This window comes from Rana temporaria, assembly GCF_905171775.1.
Source record: "Rana temporaria chromosome 13 unlocalized genomic scaffold, aRanTem1.1 scaffold_258_arrow_ctg1, whole genome shotgun sequence".
NCBI classification, from domain to species: Eukaryota; Metazoa; Chordata; class Amphibia; order Anura; family Ranidae; genus Rana; species Rana temporaria.
In genome coordinates this window covers 171,325-189,665 of record NW_024404496.1, presented here as the reverse complement: position 1 = coordinate 189,665, position 18,341 = coordinate 171,325, and the positions used below count along the sequence as shown (strand labels likewise).

Below are 18,341 nucleotides of genomic sequence, written 5' to 3'. Positions count from 1 at the left end.
GCCCAGCAACGGTGAGAATAAATGTAGCCTCAGGGTTGGTGGTCAGTAGGAGGAGAAGTAGGGCCCCTATTAGTAGGAGGAATAGTATCCTATCATTGATATCTGTAGAAGAAATGGCGCCCCCTTGTTGGTGTCAGTGGAAGGAATAGTGCCTCATATCAGTGGGAGGAATAGTGCCCCTAGGGCCGCATAAAGGCTAGCAAAGGGCCACATCTGGCCCTCGGGCCGCAGTTTGGAGACCCCTGCTTTAGCACAACAGTATATCCTAAATATGTTGATAGTCAGCAGGCATGATAAATAATAGCAATTGTATAAATGGAACATAAGTAGCAGATCTTCCTATAGCACTACAGGTGATACAATAGCTACTTATCCGTTTTGCAGGCTTCAGTGTAGGCAATAGGGATTCCGTGGTGAAGGATGTTCAGCAAGAAGGTCTCAAAGGTTGTCCCCAGCGCATTAGCACTGATTTGAAAAGAAGCGCCGTTTGCTGGAGCGAACTTCCGCGTTCCACGGTGGAACGCAGGCGGCGCCGTGCGATGACGTCATCGCGCGGTCACCGTAATGCGTTCCAGTGTGGAACGCATTACAGCCAGAACGGGCGCGAGGAGCGCCCGTTACAGGTGGACACGGAGAGCCTCCAGCTGGTGAAAGGTAGCACCATTGAATATTGTGAAGAGCTGATCCGAAGTTCCTTCTGGCTGACACAAAACCTTCAGGCCGCCCAAGGCTGCTCGTGTGGAGTGTCCTTCTCTGTCAAGCTGTGACATTTTGCAGGGCCACACAGGCCGACCCCGAGGACTTTGCCAGTGCCTGTTTATCATTGTGTGTATTATTACCTCTCTGTAAATAAAAACATCTGATATGTACAAACTCAGCTTTATGCTAGCTCAGTCCGGCTTTCCAGCGATTGTGCAACGCTATGAGGGGAAGCGCCCGTCACGCTTATCTGTTGTGCAAGAAATGTGCTTAGCAGATAAACACTTCAGTTTGGAATGTGATGACTTGCCATCTCCTGACTCTCATGGGGGAAGGGGGGTCTTGTGTGTCCGTTATTTACTTCTGTCTGATTAGAGCAGTGGTTCTCAACCTTTCTAGTGTCGTGACCGCTTGATAACATTTCACAAATTGTGGGGACCCCTAACAGTAAAAAAAAAATCGTAGCGTGGAACCCGTACTACAGTGGTGTCTCTCAGCAGTGACACCTATATTGAAATCAGGAGATAGGGTCTCCTTTAGCCCCTCCCACTTCACTTTCCTCACCAGTCATCTGACTTCTAGTCTCTGCCCCCCAGCCATGCCGTGAACTGAATGGGCGGCTGCAAAGAGGCTGAGTGGGTGGCCGCGGGCTCTAGAACCAGCCCAGCTGGGCGGCCGAGAAAAGGCTGGGAGAGCGGTGTGGGCTTCAGAAACAAGCCAACATTTGGTGACCCCTGGCAAATCATCATTTGACCCCCAAGGGGGTCCCGACCCCCAGGTTGAGAACCACTGGATTAGAGGATGTCCATCTGGACTCTTGAATAGAATCTTGTGACACACAAGCCTTCTCTTCCTACCTGGAAACAAATCCAAATTAACCACTTGCCGACCACCGCACGGCGATATACGTCGACACAATGGCACGGGCAGGCAAATGGGTGTACCTGTACGTTCCTTTAAATTTGCCGCCCAGTGGGCGTGCACGCGCCTCTGGGGGCACACTTGCCCGTGGGAAATCGAAGTTCCCGGGCGGCCCGCGATTGCGGTCGGCAAAGGCAGAACAGGGGGATGTCTTTGTAAACAAGGCATTCCCCTATTTTGCCTAGTGACACGTCAGTGATCTATTTTTCCCCGTGATCGGGAACAGTGATCAGTGATGTGTCACTGGTAGCTCCTCCCGCTAACAGTTAGAATCACTCCCTAGGACACACTTAACCCCTTCAGCGCCACCTAATGGTTAACCCCCTTCACTGCCAGTGTCATTTTTACAGTAATCAGTGCATTTATATAGTGCATATATATAAAAATGTCAATGGTCCCAAAAATGTGCCAAAAGCGTCCGATGTGTCCGCCATAAAGTCACAGTCATGATAAAAATTGCTGATCGCCGCAATTACTAGTAAAAAAATAATAATAATAAAAATGCCATAAAGTTATCGCCTATTTTGTAGACGCTATAACTTTTGCGCAAACCAATGAATATACGCTTATTGCGATTTTTTTTTTTACCAAAAATATGTAGAAGACTACGTACCTAAACTGAGAAAAAATGGGCTTTTATAGTAAAAAGTAGAAAATATTGAATTTTTTTAAAAATTGTCGCTCTATTTTTTTTATAGCGCAAAAAATAAAAACCGCAGAGGTGATCAAATACCACCAAAAGAAAGTTCTATTTGTGGGGGAAAATGTGTCAATTTTGTTTGGGAGCCACGCATCAGTTAAAGCGACGCAGTGCCGAATCGCAAAAAGTGCTCTGGTCTTTGGCCAACCAAATGGTACGGGGCTGAAGTGGTTAAACACTGATTTACATTTGTGACTACTTTACATAGTTTACATAGTAAGGCTAAAGATATTTAAAAAGGACACTTACCTGTCCAGGGAGCCTGTGATGTTGCCCCCCCCCCCCACCAGACGGATATGTCCATCGGATCAGGTGCAGGCGCCACCATTTAAAGGGAAACCGGCAGTGGAGCGTTGCGGGTTCACAGCCAGTTTCATACTGCGCATGTGCAAGTCGTGCAGCGCTTTGTGAATGGCCAGCTTGTCTTCTGGGACACACTAGGGTGACCACTTTTCCAAACTACCATTCAGGGACACCCTTCTTCCCAAACATTAACTTGTGCTGTAACGAATCACAGCACAGTGATTGGACACAAGAGGCGGGATTTATGGTTTCTCCAATCACAAGCAGGGGGCGGGGATTGTGCTCCTCCAGGCATTCCCGGCCAGGACAAGTACTGTCAGTGAGTAAAGCGGTGATGTGGCGGCCTTTTTTGGGGGTATCAGATTGGCCCGGGGGGTGGCTGTGTCAGTTTAATTCTGGGACACTATATTGTCCTGCAATAAAGATACCCGGGACAGCCAAGCAAAATGCGGGACACGTGGTCACCCTAAGACACACACAGGTCCAGAAGATAGCAGGGGGGGGGCCTCGCCGCACAAGAGGACACGACGTCCTGCGCGGCGGCCCGTACTTCAGAAAAAGGTAAGTAAAAAAAATAAAATAAAAATTGTTAGCCAAAAATGATGGGTCATCCTTTAAGACAAAAGTTCTAAAAGTGGGTGGAACTCCACTTTAAACAAACAGCAACTGACAATTGCGCGGTCGTGCAACGTGGCTCCCAAACCAAATTGGAGTCCTTTTTTTCCCACAAACAGAGCTTTCTTTTGGTGGTATTTGATCACCTCTGTGGTTCCCTATATCAGGGAACAGACGATCAGTGTCACTGCCACACAGAAGAACGGGGAAGGTGTGTTTACACACACACCTCTCCCCGTTCTTCAGCTCCTGTGACCGATTGCGGGACACCGGCAGCGATCGGGTCTGCGGGTCCCGCGGGCGCTGTCAGGAAGCTTCAGACCAGGTCGCGAGCGCTCCGCTGGCGGTGCGCGTGCGACCCACGGCTGGGCTCTTAAACTGTACGTGCCTGTGCCCACCTGTGCCATTCTGGCGACGTATATCGGCGTTAGGCCTTAAGTGGTTAATGATATTGATGTCAAAATAAAAATATATTTTTTACTCTATAATATGAGTCTGCCTCAGATTCTATGAGGGGTATTTTGTGCAATTCATGCACTTAGTTTTGTATGAGTTTCAATATGGACCTTGGCATACTATTCCCAATACACCCCACCTCCCCTAATTCTTATTTTCTTTACGTAAGTAGCAGCACATATACAGTAGCTGTGTACAGTCGTCTTCAACCATTCAGGTCTGTAGGCGGCTGTATGTAATGCCAGGGGCGTGTGTTCATGAGCCCTTAGGATCCAAGCGGCCATATTTGGTCAATGATGTCACGAGCATCCCTGTCCTTTGTGTACACTAGGGTGACCAGACATCCCCAGTTTCCGGGGACAGTCCCCGGATTGAGGACACTGTCCCCAGACCAAGTCTGTCCCTGGTTTTGTCCCCGGATTGAATTTGAACAGGGGCTGGGGCAATTTCAAAGAAGTCAGTTCAGAATAAAAAATAAATAAAATCAGAATTTCACCCCCCGCTCTGCTGCTCCTACTAGCTTAGGGGGGCGTATCTTTTCCATTATCGGTGCCCCTTTCTGATGATCATGTGCTGGCCGGAGCGTAGGGAATATTTCTTCAGTTTCGGGTGCATGCCCGTTTTGCTGCCACCTGCTTATCTCCTTGCCTTCCCTGGCGGAGTGATCTTCCTCCGCTCCCCACCCAGTAGTAGCCGGGGGCCTGGAGAGTGAGACTAGACAGGCTGTGAGGCAGGCGGCGGCGGTGACGGGCAGAGAGTCGCTGATTGCTGCAATTACTAGTAAAAAAATACGTTCCCGGATTTCATTTTAAAAATCTGGTCACCTTAGTGTACATGCCACTGTGGGATGGGGTATCTATCAATATTAATTATAATATAAGTGTAGGGCGTGCCCCAAGAAATTTACCAAAATATGGCAGCCATGGTTGGACGTCTCTGAGGCTTTCTGGGGGGGGGGGGACGTCCTATAATCTCAGCTTACTCAGTAAAAGGCTCTTCCCCCGGGGTCAAGTCCTGGGGAAAAAAGTGTGGGAACTCCCACACAAGATCCACTCCCCCACCAAAAAAAAAAAATGATACGCTCATATGCATAATTACTAAACCGCATGTTTTTTTTTTTCCGATCCACTGTACCTTAGTAAGTTCTTTCTAAATCCCGCGATAACTCGCGGCAGACCTCCGCAATGTCTCCTGGGAACAATGACAAAAGCTCCCAGGAGACATTGCGGCATCGAGGAAGTGACGGAATACCCGCACACTACCCGATGAATCATATACAGGAAGCGACCAGTAACATAAAGGATTACTAAGGTTCGCCTGCCCCTGACAGTGACTCGAGCTGGACATCGCCGCTTAGTGAAGGATTGGCTCGGCTGCTCTAGTCCTGCAAAGGGAACCGAGTTCCTGCTGTGAAAAAAGTGCAGGAACTCCGTTCCCACGCGTTCCCGCAGGACTTGAGCCCTGCTCATCCCACTACTTGACTTTGGGTAATCTCGTATAACGGACAGTAGCTAAATGTGTCATGTACTGTTTCTTTCGCAGAAACCGTCTGTCATGTGGGGGGTCTCCGGGACTATGGCGCTGTTGTGGGATTCTATGTGGTCCTGGTATGAATGTGTATATATGTACAGTATGTGTGAGTGTTGTTGGGCTTTTTCTTTGTTCCCTGGCACAGGTATTCTCCAAGCGCCTAAAGATTTACGAACCCCTTAGGAATACCCGGTTATTGACCGGTTGAAAATTGTCTGATGTTTGTATTTCCTTGAGGACCTGCGTGCCAGTATTGTTTTTCTCTATCTTTTGTTTCTTCTACTGTAAAATTGATTGTAAAAAAAATTATAATATATGTATAATAATGTCTTTATATTTTTTACTATAGAAGCCAAAGCTTTCTGTATGGAGAAGACATACCTGTCTGCTACAGAAGGAAGACCTGTGGTTCTTGGTCCTGAAGTGGCCATAACAGAAGAGGTATCATTCATCCTTTGGATAAGAGATGACGATACTGAAATTGCATCAATACGACATCCTAAAGAAAGTGCTATTATTCGAAATAACGGAAATGGTGATAAAGTAAACATCTCTCACGATGGTTCCTTAACTATAAATAATTTCACTGTGGAAGACCAAGGAACGTATACTGTTATGATAAAGCAAGTGAATAAATCAGACTGCAACCATACGTTTTATGTCAGCGTGTCTGGTAAGTATGTTTAGAAAATTGTATCTTAGGGTTCCGCTAGGGATGAGCCTAACACCCCCCCCTTCGGTTCGCACCAGAACCTGCGAACAGACCAAACGTTTGTGTGAACTTTAGAACCCCGTTAAAGTCTATGGGGCTCGAACGTTTGAAATCTAAAGTGCTAATTTTAAAGGTTAATATGCAAGTTATTGTCCTAAAAAGTGTTTGGGGACCTTGGTCCTGCTCCTGGAGACATGTATCAATGCAAAAAAAAGTTTTAAAAATGGGCGTTTTTTCAGGAGCAGTGATTTTAAATGAATTTTTATCCTTCAGAAATTAGACTTTGTGCAGGGACAGTTCTAAGCATGGGAAACAAGCACTACTTTACAGGCATACTATACACCCCCCTAGGTACGAAATGTAACCATTTAAGACCCGGACCTTTAGGCAGCTAAAGGACCCAGACAGTTTTTGCGATTCGTTGCTTTAACTGACAATTGGCGTCCTTTTTTTCCCCACAAATAGAGCTTTCTTTTGGTGGTATTTGATCACCTCTGCCGTTTTAATTTTTTGCGCTATAAACAAAAATAGAGCGACAATTTTGAAAAAAAATGCAATATTTTTTACTTTTTTTCTATAATAAATATCCCCCCAAAACATATAAAACATTATTTTTTTCCTCAGTTTAGGCCGATACGTATTCTTCTACCTATTTTTGCTAAAAAAAATTGCAATAAGCGTTAATCGATTGGTTTGCGCAAAATTTATAGCGTTTACAAAAAAGGGGATAGTTTTATTGCATTTTTATTATTATTATTTTTTTTACTACTATTGGCGGCGATCAGCGATTTTTTTTATGACTGCGACATTATGGCGGACACTTCGGACAGTTTTGACACATTTTTGGGACCATTGTAATTTTCACAGCAAAAAATGCATTTAAAATGCATTGTTTATTGTGAAAATGACAGTTGCAGTTTGGGAGTTAACCACAGGGGGCGCTGAACGTGTTAGGCTTCACCTAGTGTGTGTTTACAACTGTAGGGGGGTGTGGCTGTAGGTCTGACGTCATCGATCGTGTCTCCCCTATATAAGGGATGACACGATCGATACGCCGCCACAGTGAAGCACGGGGAAGCCGTGTTTACATACAGCTCTCCCCAGTCTTCAGCTCCGGGGAGCGATCGCGACGGAGCGGCTATAAACGAATAGCCGCGCCGTCGTCCCGGATCGCTCCCCGAGGGAATCCGCCCGCCGCGCGCAGCGGGGGGGGGTCCCGATCGGACCCCCCACCCGCTAGAAGGCAAGGACATATATATACGTCCTTCTGCCTGTCCGTGCCATTGTGCGGACATAAATAGTCGTGCGGCGGGCGTTAAGGAGTTAAAATCACCACTCCCGAAAAAACAGCCGTTTAAAAAAAAAGAATGCATTGATATATGTCCCCTGGGACAGGACCCAGGTTCCCAAACCCTTTTTTTATGACAATAACTTGCATATAAGGCTTTAAAATTAGCACTTTAGATTTCTCCGATAGACTTTTCCAGGGTGTTCGCGGCTTTTCGAATTTGCCGCAAACACCCCAAATTGTTCGCTGTTTGGCGAACAGGCAATGTTCGGGTCGAACATGAGTTTGACTTGAACTCGAAGCTCAACGTGCAAGTAAAACTTTTGTGGTGATGCATGGCTTTCTCATCTAAAGTAGCATCCTCATCTAGTCACCACTTCTTGCCTTTTTTTTATAATAAAAAAGATGAAGGGCCAGATTCTCGTACTTTTGCGGCGGCGTAGCCTAAGCCATTTACACTACGCCGCGGCAACTTACTGGAGCAAGTGCCGTATCCCTCAAGCACTTGCTCCGTAGTTTGCGGCGGCGTGGTGTAAATGGCCCGGTGTATCCCCGCGTAATTCAAAGGGGGCGGCTTGTATTTAAATTAAGCGCGCCCCCGCGTCGATTGAACTGCGCATGCGCCGGGCTGAAAAATAGCCCAGTGCGCATGCTCCAGCTCACGACGGAAAACGTCAATGACGCCGACTTGTGCGTCATTGACGTAAAGTCGTAATCAAGAACGACTTAGGAAAACGACGTACCCGACGGGAAAAGACGACGCGGACCCGACGCCATACTTAACATGGCATACGGCGGACTGGCGTAAGGTTACCCCTCATATAGCAGGGGTAACCTTACGCCTACCGAAACGACGTAAGCGACGACTACGCGGTGCAAATTCGTTCGGGAATCGGCGTATCAGGCTCATTTGCATAGTCAAATGAGACCTGAACGTAAACGCCACCTAGCGGCCAGCGGCGAATTACATTTAAGATCCGACAGTGTAAGTGACTTACACCTGTCGGATCTACGCCGTATATATGCGAAAATTACTCTAAGGGCCAGATTCACAAAGAGATACGACTATCTACAGATACACCATCGTATCTCTGACTTACACTGGTCCTATCTATGCGCCTGATTCATAGAATTAGATACGCATAGATAGGGCTAAGATCCGACAGTGTCACACTGTGTTACACTGTCGGATCTTTTTTTCCATTTAAAAATGGCGCCGGGGGCGTTCCCGCTGATTTACGATAAATAATATGTAAATCAGCGAGATACGCAAATTCACGAACGTACGCGGACCCGACGCAGTCTTCTTACGACGTTTCCGTAGCGGCTTTCCCGGCGTATACTTACCCCTTCTTTTATCAGGCGCAGCCAATGTTAAGTATAGCCGGCGTTCCCGCGTCGAATTTGAATTTTTTAACGTCGTTTGCGTAAGTCGTTCTCGAATACGGACGGACGTCGTTTACGTAAGCGTCGCAACCACTGACGTCCTAGCGACGTCAGTGGGAGCAATGCACGCCGGAAAATTTCGCGGGAACGCGCCTGATTTAAATAGTACACTCCCCCTAGCCGCGGAATTTGAATTCCGCCGGGGGATTTAGGATCCGCCGCCGCAAGTTTGGAGGTAAGTGGTTTGTGAATTAGCCACTTTCCTCTCAAACTTGCGGGAGCGGATCTTAAATCACGTAGATCGAGCGGATCTATAGATCCGCTGATCTACGTGAATCTGGCCCTAGGAATCATACGCATAGATACACGGGCCAAAAACAGAGATACACCGTCGTAACTCTTCTGAGAATATAGCCGAAGTTCATTGTTGGGGTTGACATACACTTTGAAAAATTGACTTTTTTTGTGGTTAGATTTAACCACTTCCTTACTGGGCACTTAAACCCCTTCCTGACCAGAGCACTTTTTGCGATTCGGCACTGCGTCGCTTTAACTGACAATTGCGCGGTCGTGCGACGTTGCTCCCAAACAAAATTAACGTCCTTTTTTCCCCACAAATAGAGCTTTCTTTTGGTGGTATTTGATCACCTCTGTGGTTTTTATTTTTTGCGCTATAAACAAAAATAGAGCGACAATTTTGAAAAAAAAAAACATTTTTTTACTTGTTGCTATAATAGCTCAATTTTTTTTTTACGTTTTTTTTTTATCCTCAGTCTAGGCCGATACGTATTCTACATATTTTTAGTAAAAAAAAAAAAAAAAAATCGCAATAAGCTACTGGTTTGCGCAAAAGTTATAGCGCCTACAAAATAAGGGACAGAATTATCATGGCAATCTGTGACTGGCTGTGTCCAAGGGACACGGCCAGCACAGCAGTTCCCCGCTGCGTGCTCGGGAGCGCGCGCGGGGAACGTGCAAAGGGGCGGCCGTAAAAAGACGGCCTGTTAGAGATTGGGAGCCGCGCTGAGGCCGTACAAAGTCGTACGACCGTCAGCAAGTGGTTAAAGGGGTTGTAAAGGTAAAAAAAAAAAAAATCCCTAATATTATTTGGCTAAACCATATTTAACTGTTTGTTAGAACAATCATCATGTGGAGACATAAGAGATGTGACAGGAAGAGAGGAGGAAGAGATAACTTTACCGCTTGACGGGGACGGAGTACAAGTAAAAATTGTGTACTGGCTTTCACCCAGTGGGGAACTTCTTGCCAAAACCAAACCAGGTGGATACATCCAAGCTCAAAGTAATTATAATAGGAGGCTGAAAACTCTTGCGGACAGTTCTTTAACCATAATGAAATTAACTACAGAAGATCAAGGAATCTACGTGGCAAATGTGTATATGAACAGCGGAAAACGTTGCTCCCAGAAGTATAATGTCATCGTTTCTGGTAAGTTTTCAGCTTTTTACAATCGTGTTCATAAACCAGAAATTAAAGAAATGTAATACTGCTACTGGGTCTGTCAGATATTAACCCTCATACACACAATCGGACTTCCATCAGACTTTTCTGTGGATTTGGCAGTGAACTTGGTCCGCATACACACGGCAGAACATTTTCAGCCAACTTTCACCAAACCACGTTTTTTTTTTTTAGCTCTTTACCGCCACCCCTTGGACAACTTCTGCTATTATTGGCTGATGTTTAGCATTGGTTGCGAGCATGCGTGTTTGTACTTTGGATTTTAATCCGATGGACTTGTGTACACACGAGCGGATGATCCGACGTAACACATTTGTTGTCGGAAAGTTTATTAGCATGCACAGCGAACATTTGTAAGTGGAAATTCTGACAACAATTGTCCGATGGAGCGTACAGACGGTCAGATTTTCCGATAAAACACATCCGTCGGATTGTTGTTGTTGGAAAGTCCGATTGTGTGTATGGGCCTTCATACATACTTTGCTTCATTCGTTGATTTGTTTCAAACGTGTATTATGCTTTAATATACCTCCTTAGACCCATTGGCCCAGATCCACAAAGAACTTGCGGCGTATCTATTGATTCTACTTTCTACGATGCGCCGGCGTATCTTTGTTTTGTATTCACAAAACAAGATACGCCTGAATGTGGGCTAGATCTGACTGACGTACGTCTTAGTACGCCGTCGGATCATAGGTGCATATTTACGCTGGCCGCTAGGTGGCGCTTCCGTTGATTTCCGCATAGAGTATGCAAATTAGCTAGATACGCCGATTCTCAGAACGTACGTCAGCTCGGCGCATTTTTTTACGTCGTTTGCGTAAGGCTTTTTCCGGCGTATTGTTACCCCTGCTCTATGAGGCGTACGCAATGTTAAGTATGGACCAGCGTCGAATTTTCCTGTCGTTTGCGTAAAACGTTCGCGAAATAGGGCTTTGCGTAAATTCCGTTCACGTCGTCTAGGCATTGAGCGGGCGTAATTTAATTTGAAAATTATACGTGATACTGAGCATGTGCACGCATCCGCCGTTCGAAAAAAGCGTAATTTACGTGGGGTCATGCTTAGTTTACATAAAACACGCCCCCCTGTTCCTCATTTGATTTAGGCGCGCTTACGCCGGCACATGCTACGCCGCCGTAACTTTAGACGCAAGTGCTTTGTGAATACAGCACTTGCCTCTCAAAGTTGCGGCGGCGTAGCGTAACTACGATACGCTACGCCCGCTTAATTTTACGCCTATCTACGTGGATCTGGCCCATTCTGTCTAGCCAATATGGTCACCTGCTGACTTGGCGCCATCCGCAGGCAGCTTAAAGAGGAAGTAAACCCTGATGGGTTTTACTTCCTCATTATCTCCCTGCAAAGGTAAAGCATATTGGGCTACTATGCATAGTAGCCCATTATGTGTCACTTACCTAAAATCGAAGCCTGCGATGTCACCGCTGTCCCCTGTTGCAGGAAGCGTCCATTTGTTGCCCCTCTTCCAAACTCTGGCTCTGTGACTGGCCGGAGTCGCGTAACGTCACTCCGCGGGGGCCGCCAGTCACGGCATTACCTTCCTTTAGAAACGTCACGATCTCCGTTTCTAAAGTGTACCTGCGCCGTTGTCTACGGTGCATGCGTCGTAGACATTGGTGCTCGTCTCTATTGTAAATATCTCCTAAACCGTGGAGGTTTAGGAGATATTTCCAGCACCTACAGGCAGGGCCGGTGCAAGGATTTTTTAAAAACTCAGGCGAAGGTGGATTTTACCGCCACACCCCCCCCCCCCCCGGAACGCAAGCACACGTACGTGGGAGGACAGGGGGGGGGGACATTTGGGATAAGTGGCGGGACAGGAGGGACATTGGGGATAAGTGAAAGGAGAGGAGGGGCATTGTGGATAAGTGGGGGGGGGGGGGAGAGAGCCATTAGAGATAAGTGGGGGGACATTGGGGTGACAGGAGGAACATTGAGGACATTAAGTGGGGGAGACGTTGATGCTCTATGTACATCCGTTTCACATACAGCAGGTTACTTGGTCATATCCCTGGAGATGTCATTGCATGCGGGGACCGGGGTAGAGCTGGCGCCGCAGCACCAGTGCCAGAGTGGCTGCCACAACGTAGGGGAAATCATCCAATCCAGAGGAGAAAGAGAAGACGGCGGCGGTTCACACAGCAAGGTGGAGGCGGGACTCCTGGAGCAATCCAGCCCTGCCACCGCATGTGACCTCCGTTCGTCCAATCACTGAATGGAGCCTGGTGGTTGAATCCCAGAGCACAGCCAGTCACGCAGCGGCAGCCGTGAGCCCAGCCCACCACAGACACACACACGACCAGCTCAGTTTTCCGACCCTGTTTCCCTGTCAGCGCTGGCGCCGCAAGGCAAGAGTCCAACTTGCCTTGCGCTAGCGCCGGCCCTGCCTACAGGTAAGCCTTAATCTAGGCTTACCTGTAGGTAAAAGTAATTGTACAGGGTGTACAACCTCTTTAACTCTTCAATAAGAATAACGATCCAATGCAACTTTACTTCTCAGAAATGCAATACAGATGATTTTTCCCTGCCTTACAAGGCCTAAAGACCCTTAGGCTCCATTCACACCTCAGCGTAGGTGATCTGCCGCGTATTGCGGCGACATCAAATAGGCGTTTTGTCCCGCGATTTGCGGCGACAAAACGCGACGTGTTTTTTGCTGGAGGGGTGATTTTTTACATGGTCGGCTATGCCCGAACGCCGAAGCCGCCCGAAAAAAAGGGTCCGGGACTTCTTTTGAGCTTCAGGCGTCTCGGCGTTCGGCGTGGAGATGTGAACCATCTCCATAGCCGACCATGTAAAATCACCCCTCCAGCGTATTAGGGGCGGCTGCGGCGTCGCGCTTCAGGCGTATATACGCCTAGGTGTGAATGCAGCCTTACACACAATCTGACTTTTTCTCAACAAACCTCCGACGGACCTGTTTTTGCAGACAATCCGACCGCGTGTACGCTCCATCTGACAAACTTTTTTGCTTTTTCATCGGACAAATGTTCACTGTGAGATCAGACAAACTTTCTGGCTTCAAATGTGCTACTTCAGCTAATTTGTACACAAGTCAATCGGACTAAAGTCCAAAGTACAAACACGCATGCTCAGGACCAATGCTAAAGATCAGACAACAATAGCAGAAGTTGCCCAAAGGGTGGCGGCAGGGGCTGACTGACAACTCATGGGGCCCCCGGGCAATAGAAGATTATGGGGCCCCTGGGCTTACAGATGGCCACCACGCCAGGAGGCAGTGCAGAGGCGGGGCAGCTAAAATCTCAGGATTTTCAGATCAAAAGCATGTCGGTTTCGGACATATCAGGGACAGATCTAAAAAAAACATAGATTTTTACATACTGTCCCTGGTTTTACTGAGCCTGGCAACCCTGATGGGGCCCACTAGTAGCATGGGGCCCTCGGCAGTGCCCGAGTGACTCAATGGTCAGTCCGCCCCTGGGTGGCGGTAAAGAGCAGAAAAACCACGTAGTACGTCTATTACGTCACTACGTTCGTGTTTGTTGGCTGAAAAAGTTCTCCCGTGTGTATTTATACCAAGTTCACGGACAACGCCCTTCGGAGCAAAATCCACGGAAAAGTCCGATGGACATCCGATCGTGTGTATGAGGCTTTAGAAGACATTAACTTTGCTAAGCCCAGTCTAAAGCCCCATATACACGGTAGGACTTTTTGACAACAAACTTCAAAATTAGCAAGTTTTCAAAAAAATCAGACCGTGTGTACGCTCCATCGGACAAACTTTTTTCGGTTTTCATCGGACAAAAGTTTGCTCTGCAAACGGACAAACTTTTCGGCAACAAAAGTCCTACGGTGCAAAGTCCGACCGTGTGTACAGAAATCCATCAGACTTTTGTCCGAAGTACAAATATGCATGCCCAGAACCAATGTTAAAATCAACCAACAATAGCAGAAGTTGACCAAAGGGTGGTGGTAAAGAGCAGAAAATAGCAGAAAAAACATGTGATGTTGGAAAAGTTTTAGGAAAGTTTGCAGAAAAGTCCTGCTGTGGGTATGGCCGGCCAACTAAAGACCTAGGGCCAAATCCACAAAAGGGATACGACGGCGTAACTGCTAGTTATGGAACTGATCCACAGAATCAGTTTTCCATAGTTAGGCAGAAGATCCGACATGTGTAAGGGACTTACACTGTCGGATCTTAGGATGCAGTACCGCATCCGCCGCTGGGGGCATTTTGTGTCGAAATGCCGCCTCGGGTATGCAAATTAGCACTTACGGAGATCCACAAAGCTTTTCAGCTTTGTTTTTTCTCCGTAAGTTTTAGTTTGCAAACGCTAAATTAGGGCTGCTTTTACATGGTGTAAAGTTAGTACACCATGTAAAAGCAGACCTTTCTGTCCAGCCACGCGATTTTTTTTTTAATTTTAAATTTTTTTTTTCCCGCCGTATCTTTTTTTCTTCCCGACGCAACTTTATTGACCCGTCGCAATCCACAAAGCTCGACGTAACGTAATTTCGCGCTATGCACGTCGGGAAAATGACGTCACGAGCATGCGCAGTACGGCCGGCGCGGGAGCGCGCCTAATTTAAATGGGAATCGCCCCCTTACAATAGGAACGCCTTGCGCCGGCGGAATTTAAGTTACACAGCCCAAAATTTCTAGGTAAGTGCTTTGTGGATCGGGCACTTAGGTAAAAATTTTAAGGCAGTGTAACTTAAATGGAAAAAATTAAGTTAGGCACGATCTTTGTGGATTTGGCCCCTAGCAACAGATATAGTTGTCATGTTGAGTGCTATGGTAAATTTAGAGGGAGTTCAGAGAGGTAGTTGGCTCTGAACCTGTTTATTTGGTTAAATCTGGGGCCTCTGCTCCAGCTTTGGCTGTACTGTTTGTGCATACTGTCGTTGTCTGGGGTTGTGTTCCCACCCCAGGCAGACAGGTGGCAGCAGTAGGGTCAGGAGCTGTTGGATATCTCTTCCCGGCAGCCAATCAGGAGGGTTGATCGCCTCACTGTTCATGCTGGGAAGGGGTATTTAAAGGGCAGACGCCATTGGTTCGAGGGTCGCTGTGTTCCCGCCCTTGAGCTGGGCAGTCGTGCCACCACCCCCGTGTGTGGCCCTCCTGGCCGGGGTGTGTGCGTGTGTGTGTGTCGCAGTGTTCCTGGCTCCGGGACCACGTTGGTCTGGAGCACATTCACCTAGATTGTGGATCCAGTGAGTCGACTGTGTCCCTATTTCGCCAAGTGGTCCTGGGCTGTCCGTCCAATTGGAGGAAGCCGTCTGATGAGGAACCTGTCTGGGAGATACTAGACATGTGCATTTCGTTTCGTTACGAATTCGAATTCGGACACATTTTTCATTATTCGGAAATTCGTATGCATCCGAATTTCCGAATTACAAAATTAACGAATTTAAACAAATTCGAAAAAACGCGAACGAAATTCGAATTCGAAAACAAATTTGAATCCAATTTGAAAAAATAGAAACTGATTTTCTAAAAACTACAATAAAATAGAATATAAAACAATAAAGCATTAGAATCAAAAAGAATAGAATATAATTTAATAGAATGTAATAAAATAGAACATGACAGTCTTCCGAAATTCGAATAGTATAAATTTGAATTCTAGAATAGATTGGAAAATAATTAAAATTTATAAAAATAAATATAAAAGAATAGAAAAACAATAGAACAGAAGAGAATCAATTATAATATATCCACTTGCCCACCAGGTAAATTCTGGCACTTCTCTCCTTCATGTGAAAATCACAATTTTTTTGCTAGAAAATTAATCAGAACCCCCAAACATTATATATTTTTTTTAGCAGACATCCTAGGGAATAAAATGGCAGTCATTGCAATACTTTTTGTCACACCGTATTTGCGCAGCGGTCTTACAAGCGCACTTTTTTTGGATAAAAATCACTTTTTTGAATTAAAAAATAAGACAACAATACATTTTGCCCAATTTTTTTATATATTGTGAAAGATAATGTTACGCCGAGTAAAATGATACCCAACATGTCACGCTTAAAAATTGCGCCCGCTCGTGGCATGGCGTCAAACTTTTACCCTTAAAAATCTCGATAGGCGACGTTTAAAAAATTCTACAGGTTGCATTTTTTGAGTTGCAGAGTAGGTCTAGGGCTAGAATTATTGCTCTCACTCTAACGATCGCGGCGATACCTCACTTGTGTGGTTTGAATACCGTTTTCATATGCGGGCGCTACTCGCGTATGCGTTTGCTTCTGCGCGCGAGCTCGTCGGGACGGGGCGCTTTAAAAAAATTTTTTTTTGTTTTCTTATTTATTTTTATTTAGTTTTATAATTTTTTACACTGAAAAAAAAAAAAAAAAAAATTGATCACTTTTATTCCTATTACAAGGAATGTAAACATCCCTTGTAATAGAAAAAAGCATGACAGGTCCTCTTAAATATGAGATCTGGGGTCAAAAAGACCTCACATCTCATATTTAGACTTAAATGCAAAAAAAAAAATAAAAAAAAAAAATGTCATTTTTTCAAATGACAAAAAAAAAAATGTTTCTTTAAGAGGCTGGGCGGGACTGACGTTTTGACGTCACTTCCGCCCAGCAGAGCTATGAGGACGGGTGAAGGAGATTTCTCCTTCAGTCCCGTCCCCGCTCAGCTGCTGGACACATCCGATCCCCTCCGCCGCTACCGACGGCTCCGGTAAGCGGCGGAGGGCGCGGGAGAGCGGCGGGAGGGGGGGGGGCCCCTCTCCCGCCACCGATAACGGCGATCTCGCGGCGAATCCGCCGCGGAGACCGCCGTTATCGTGTACACCACCGCCCCCTGAAAAGATGAATGTCTCGGTTGTGGCAGCAGCTGCTGCCGTTATCGAGATATTCAACTTTAAAAAGGAGGACGTCTTTTTGACATGGGGCGGTGGTCAAGAGGTTAAATTATATTATATTTTATTCTCTTGTTTTTCTTTTCTATTCCATTCTAATCTTTTCTATTCTAATTTGAATTCATTTTATACGAAATTCGAATTTCTTATTGAATGAAATCGAATCCGATTAGAAAAGATTATAAAAGATTAGTTTCATATTAGAATTTGAAAAAAATTTGACCGAATTCCTAAAAAGTCGATCAAATTTGAAAAATTTAATTAGATTCGAAAAAATTCTACCGCATTTGAAAACAATCGACTGAATTAGAAAAAACTACCACATTCGATTTTTTTTTTTTACATATAACCATTTTCCAAAATTCAAATTTCATATAGAATGAAATTGAATTGGAATAGAAAAGATTAGAATAGAACATATTATATTTTTTTTCTATTCTGTTCTATTGTTTTTCTATGCTTTTCTTTTCTATTATTTTTTTATTCTATTCTAATCTTTTCTATTGGAATTCGATTTCATTCTATACGAAATTTGAATTTCAGAAGATGTTATATATAAATATATATATATCTCTATATATATATAGCGATATATAAAATATTTTTTTTCTGTTCTGTGCTATTGTTTATCTATACTATTCTTTTCTAGTATTCGATTCTATTTTAATCTTTTCTATTCAAATTCGATTTCATTCTATACAAATTTCGAATTTCAGGAAATGGTTATATATAGTTTCGGTTTAAATGTGGAAGCATTATTTCGAATTTGATCATTTTTTTTTCGAATTCGGTAGATTTGTTTTTCGAATGCGTTAGAATTATTTCGAATGCGGTACAGTTTTTTTCGAATGCGGTAGAATGTTTTTCGAATGCGAAATGAATCCCGAAAACGAATGTAATGAATGCAACGAACTTACCGTATTTATCGCGGTATAACGCGCTCCCGCGTATACCGCGCACCCCTAAAGTGACCCCCAATCCTGTGGAAAAAAAGTTATTTTTGGACTTACAGTTTTGGTGTCTTGCGCGGCGTCCATCGGCAACCTCGTCGGGTCCGGCGTCCTTCTGCGGCTTCGGGGGTCCTTCTGCGGCTTCGGTGTCCTTCTGCGGCGGGTCCGGTGTCCTCTTCGGCGGGTCCGGTGTCCTCTTCGGCGGGTCCGGTGTACTTCTGCGGCGTCCTCGCGTCCTCCCTGTTCGTTTCCTGCGCCGAGTTTTGAATACTGCGCCATCATATACCGAGCACAGTACACTCGGGCAGGCTCGGCAACTGTCGCGCTCACGTCCTGTACGTCCAGGACGTGACCGCGGAAGAAGCCGAGACTGGCCGACTATACCCGAGTGTACTGCGCTCGGTATATGTCGGCGCAGTATTCAAAACTCGGCACGGGAAAGCG

At 45.7% G+C, this 18,341-nt stretch overlaps 1 protein-coding gene across 1 annotated transcript in view; it reads left to right on the top strand.

Moving 5' to 3' along the window:
* Positions 1 to 18,341, top strand: part of LOC120921997 — a 55,008-nt gene that overhangs the window by 23,753 nt on the left and 12,914 nt on the right. The window contains exons 4-5 of the mRNA XM_040334527.1: positions 5,574 to 5,897; positions 9,748 to 10,059. Of these exons, the coding sequence (XP_040190461.1) occupies positions 5,574 to 5,897; positions 9,748 to 10,059 (636 nt within the window). The remainder of the gene's footprint in view (positions 1 to 5,573; positions 5,898 to 9,747; positions 10,060 to 18,341) is intronic.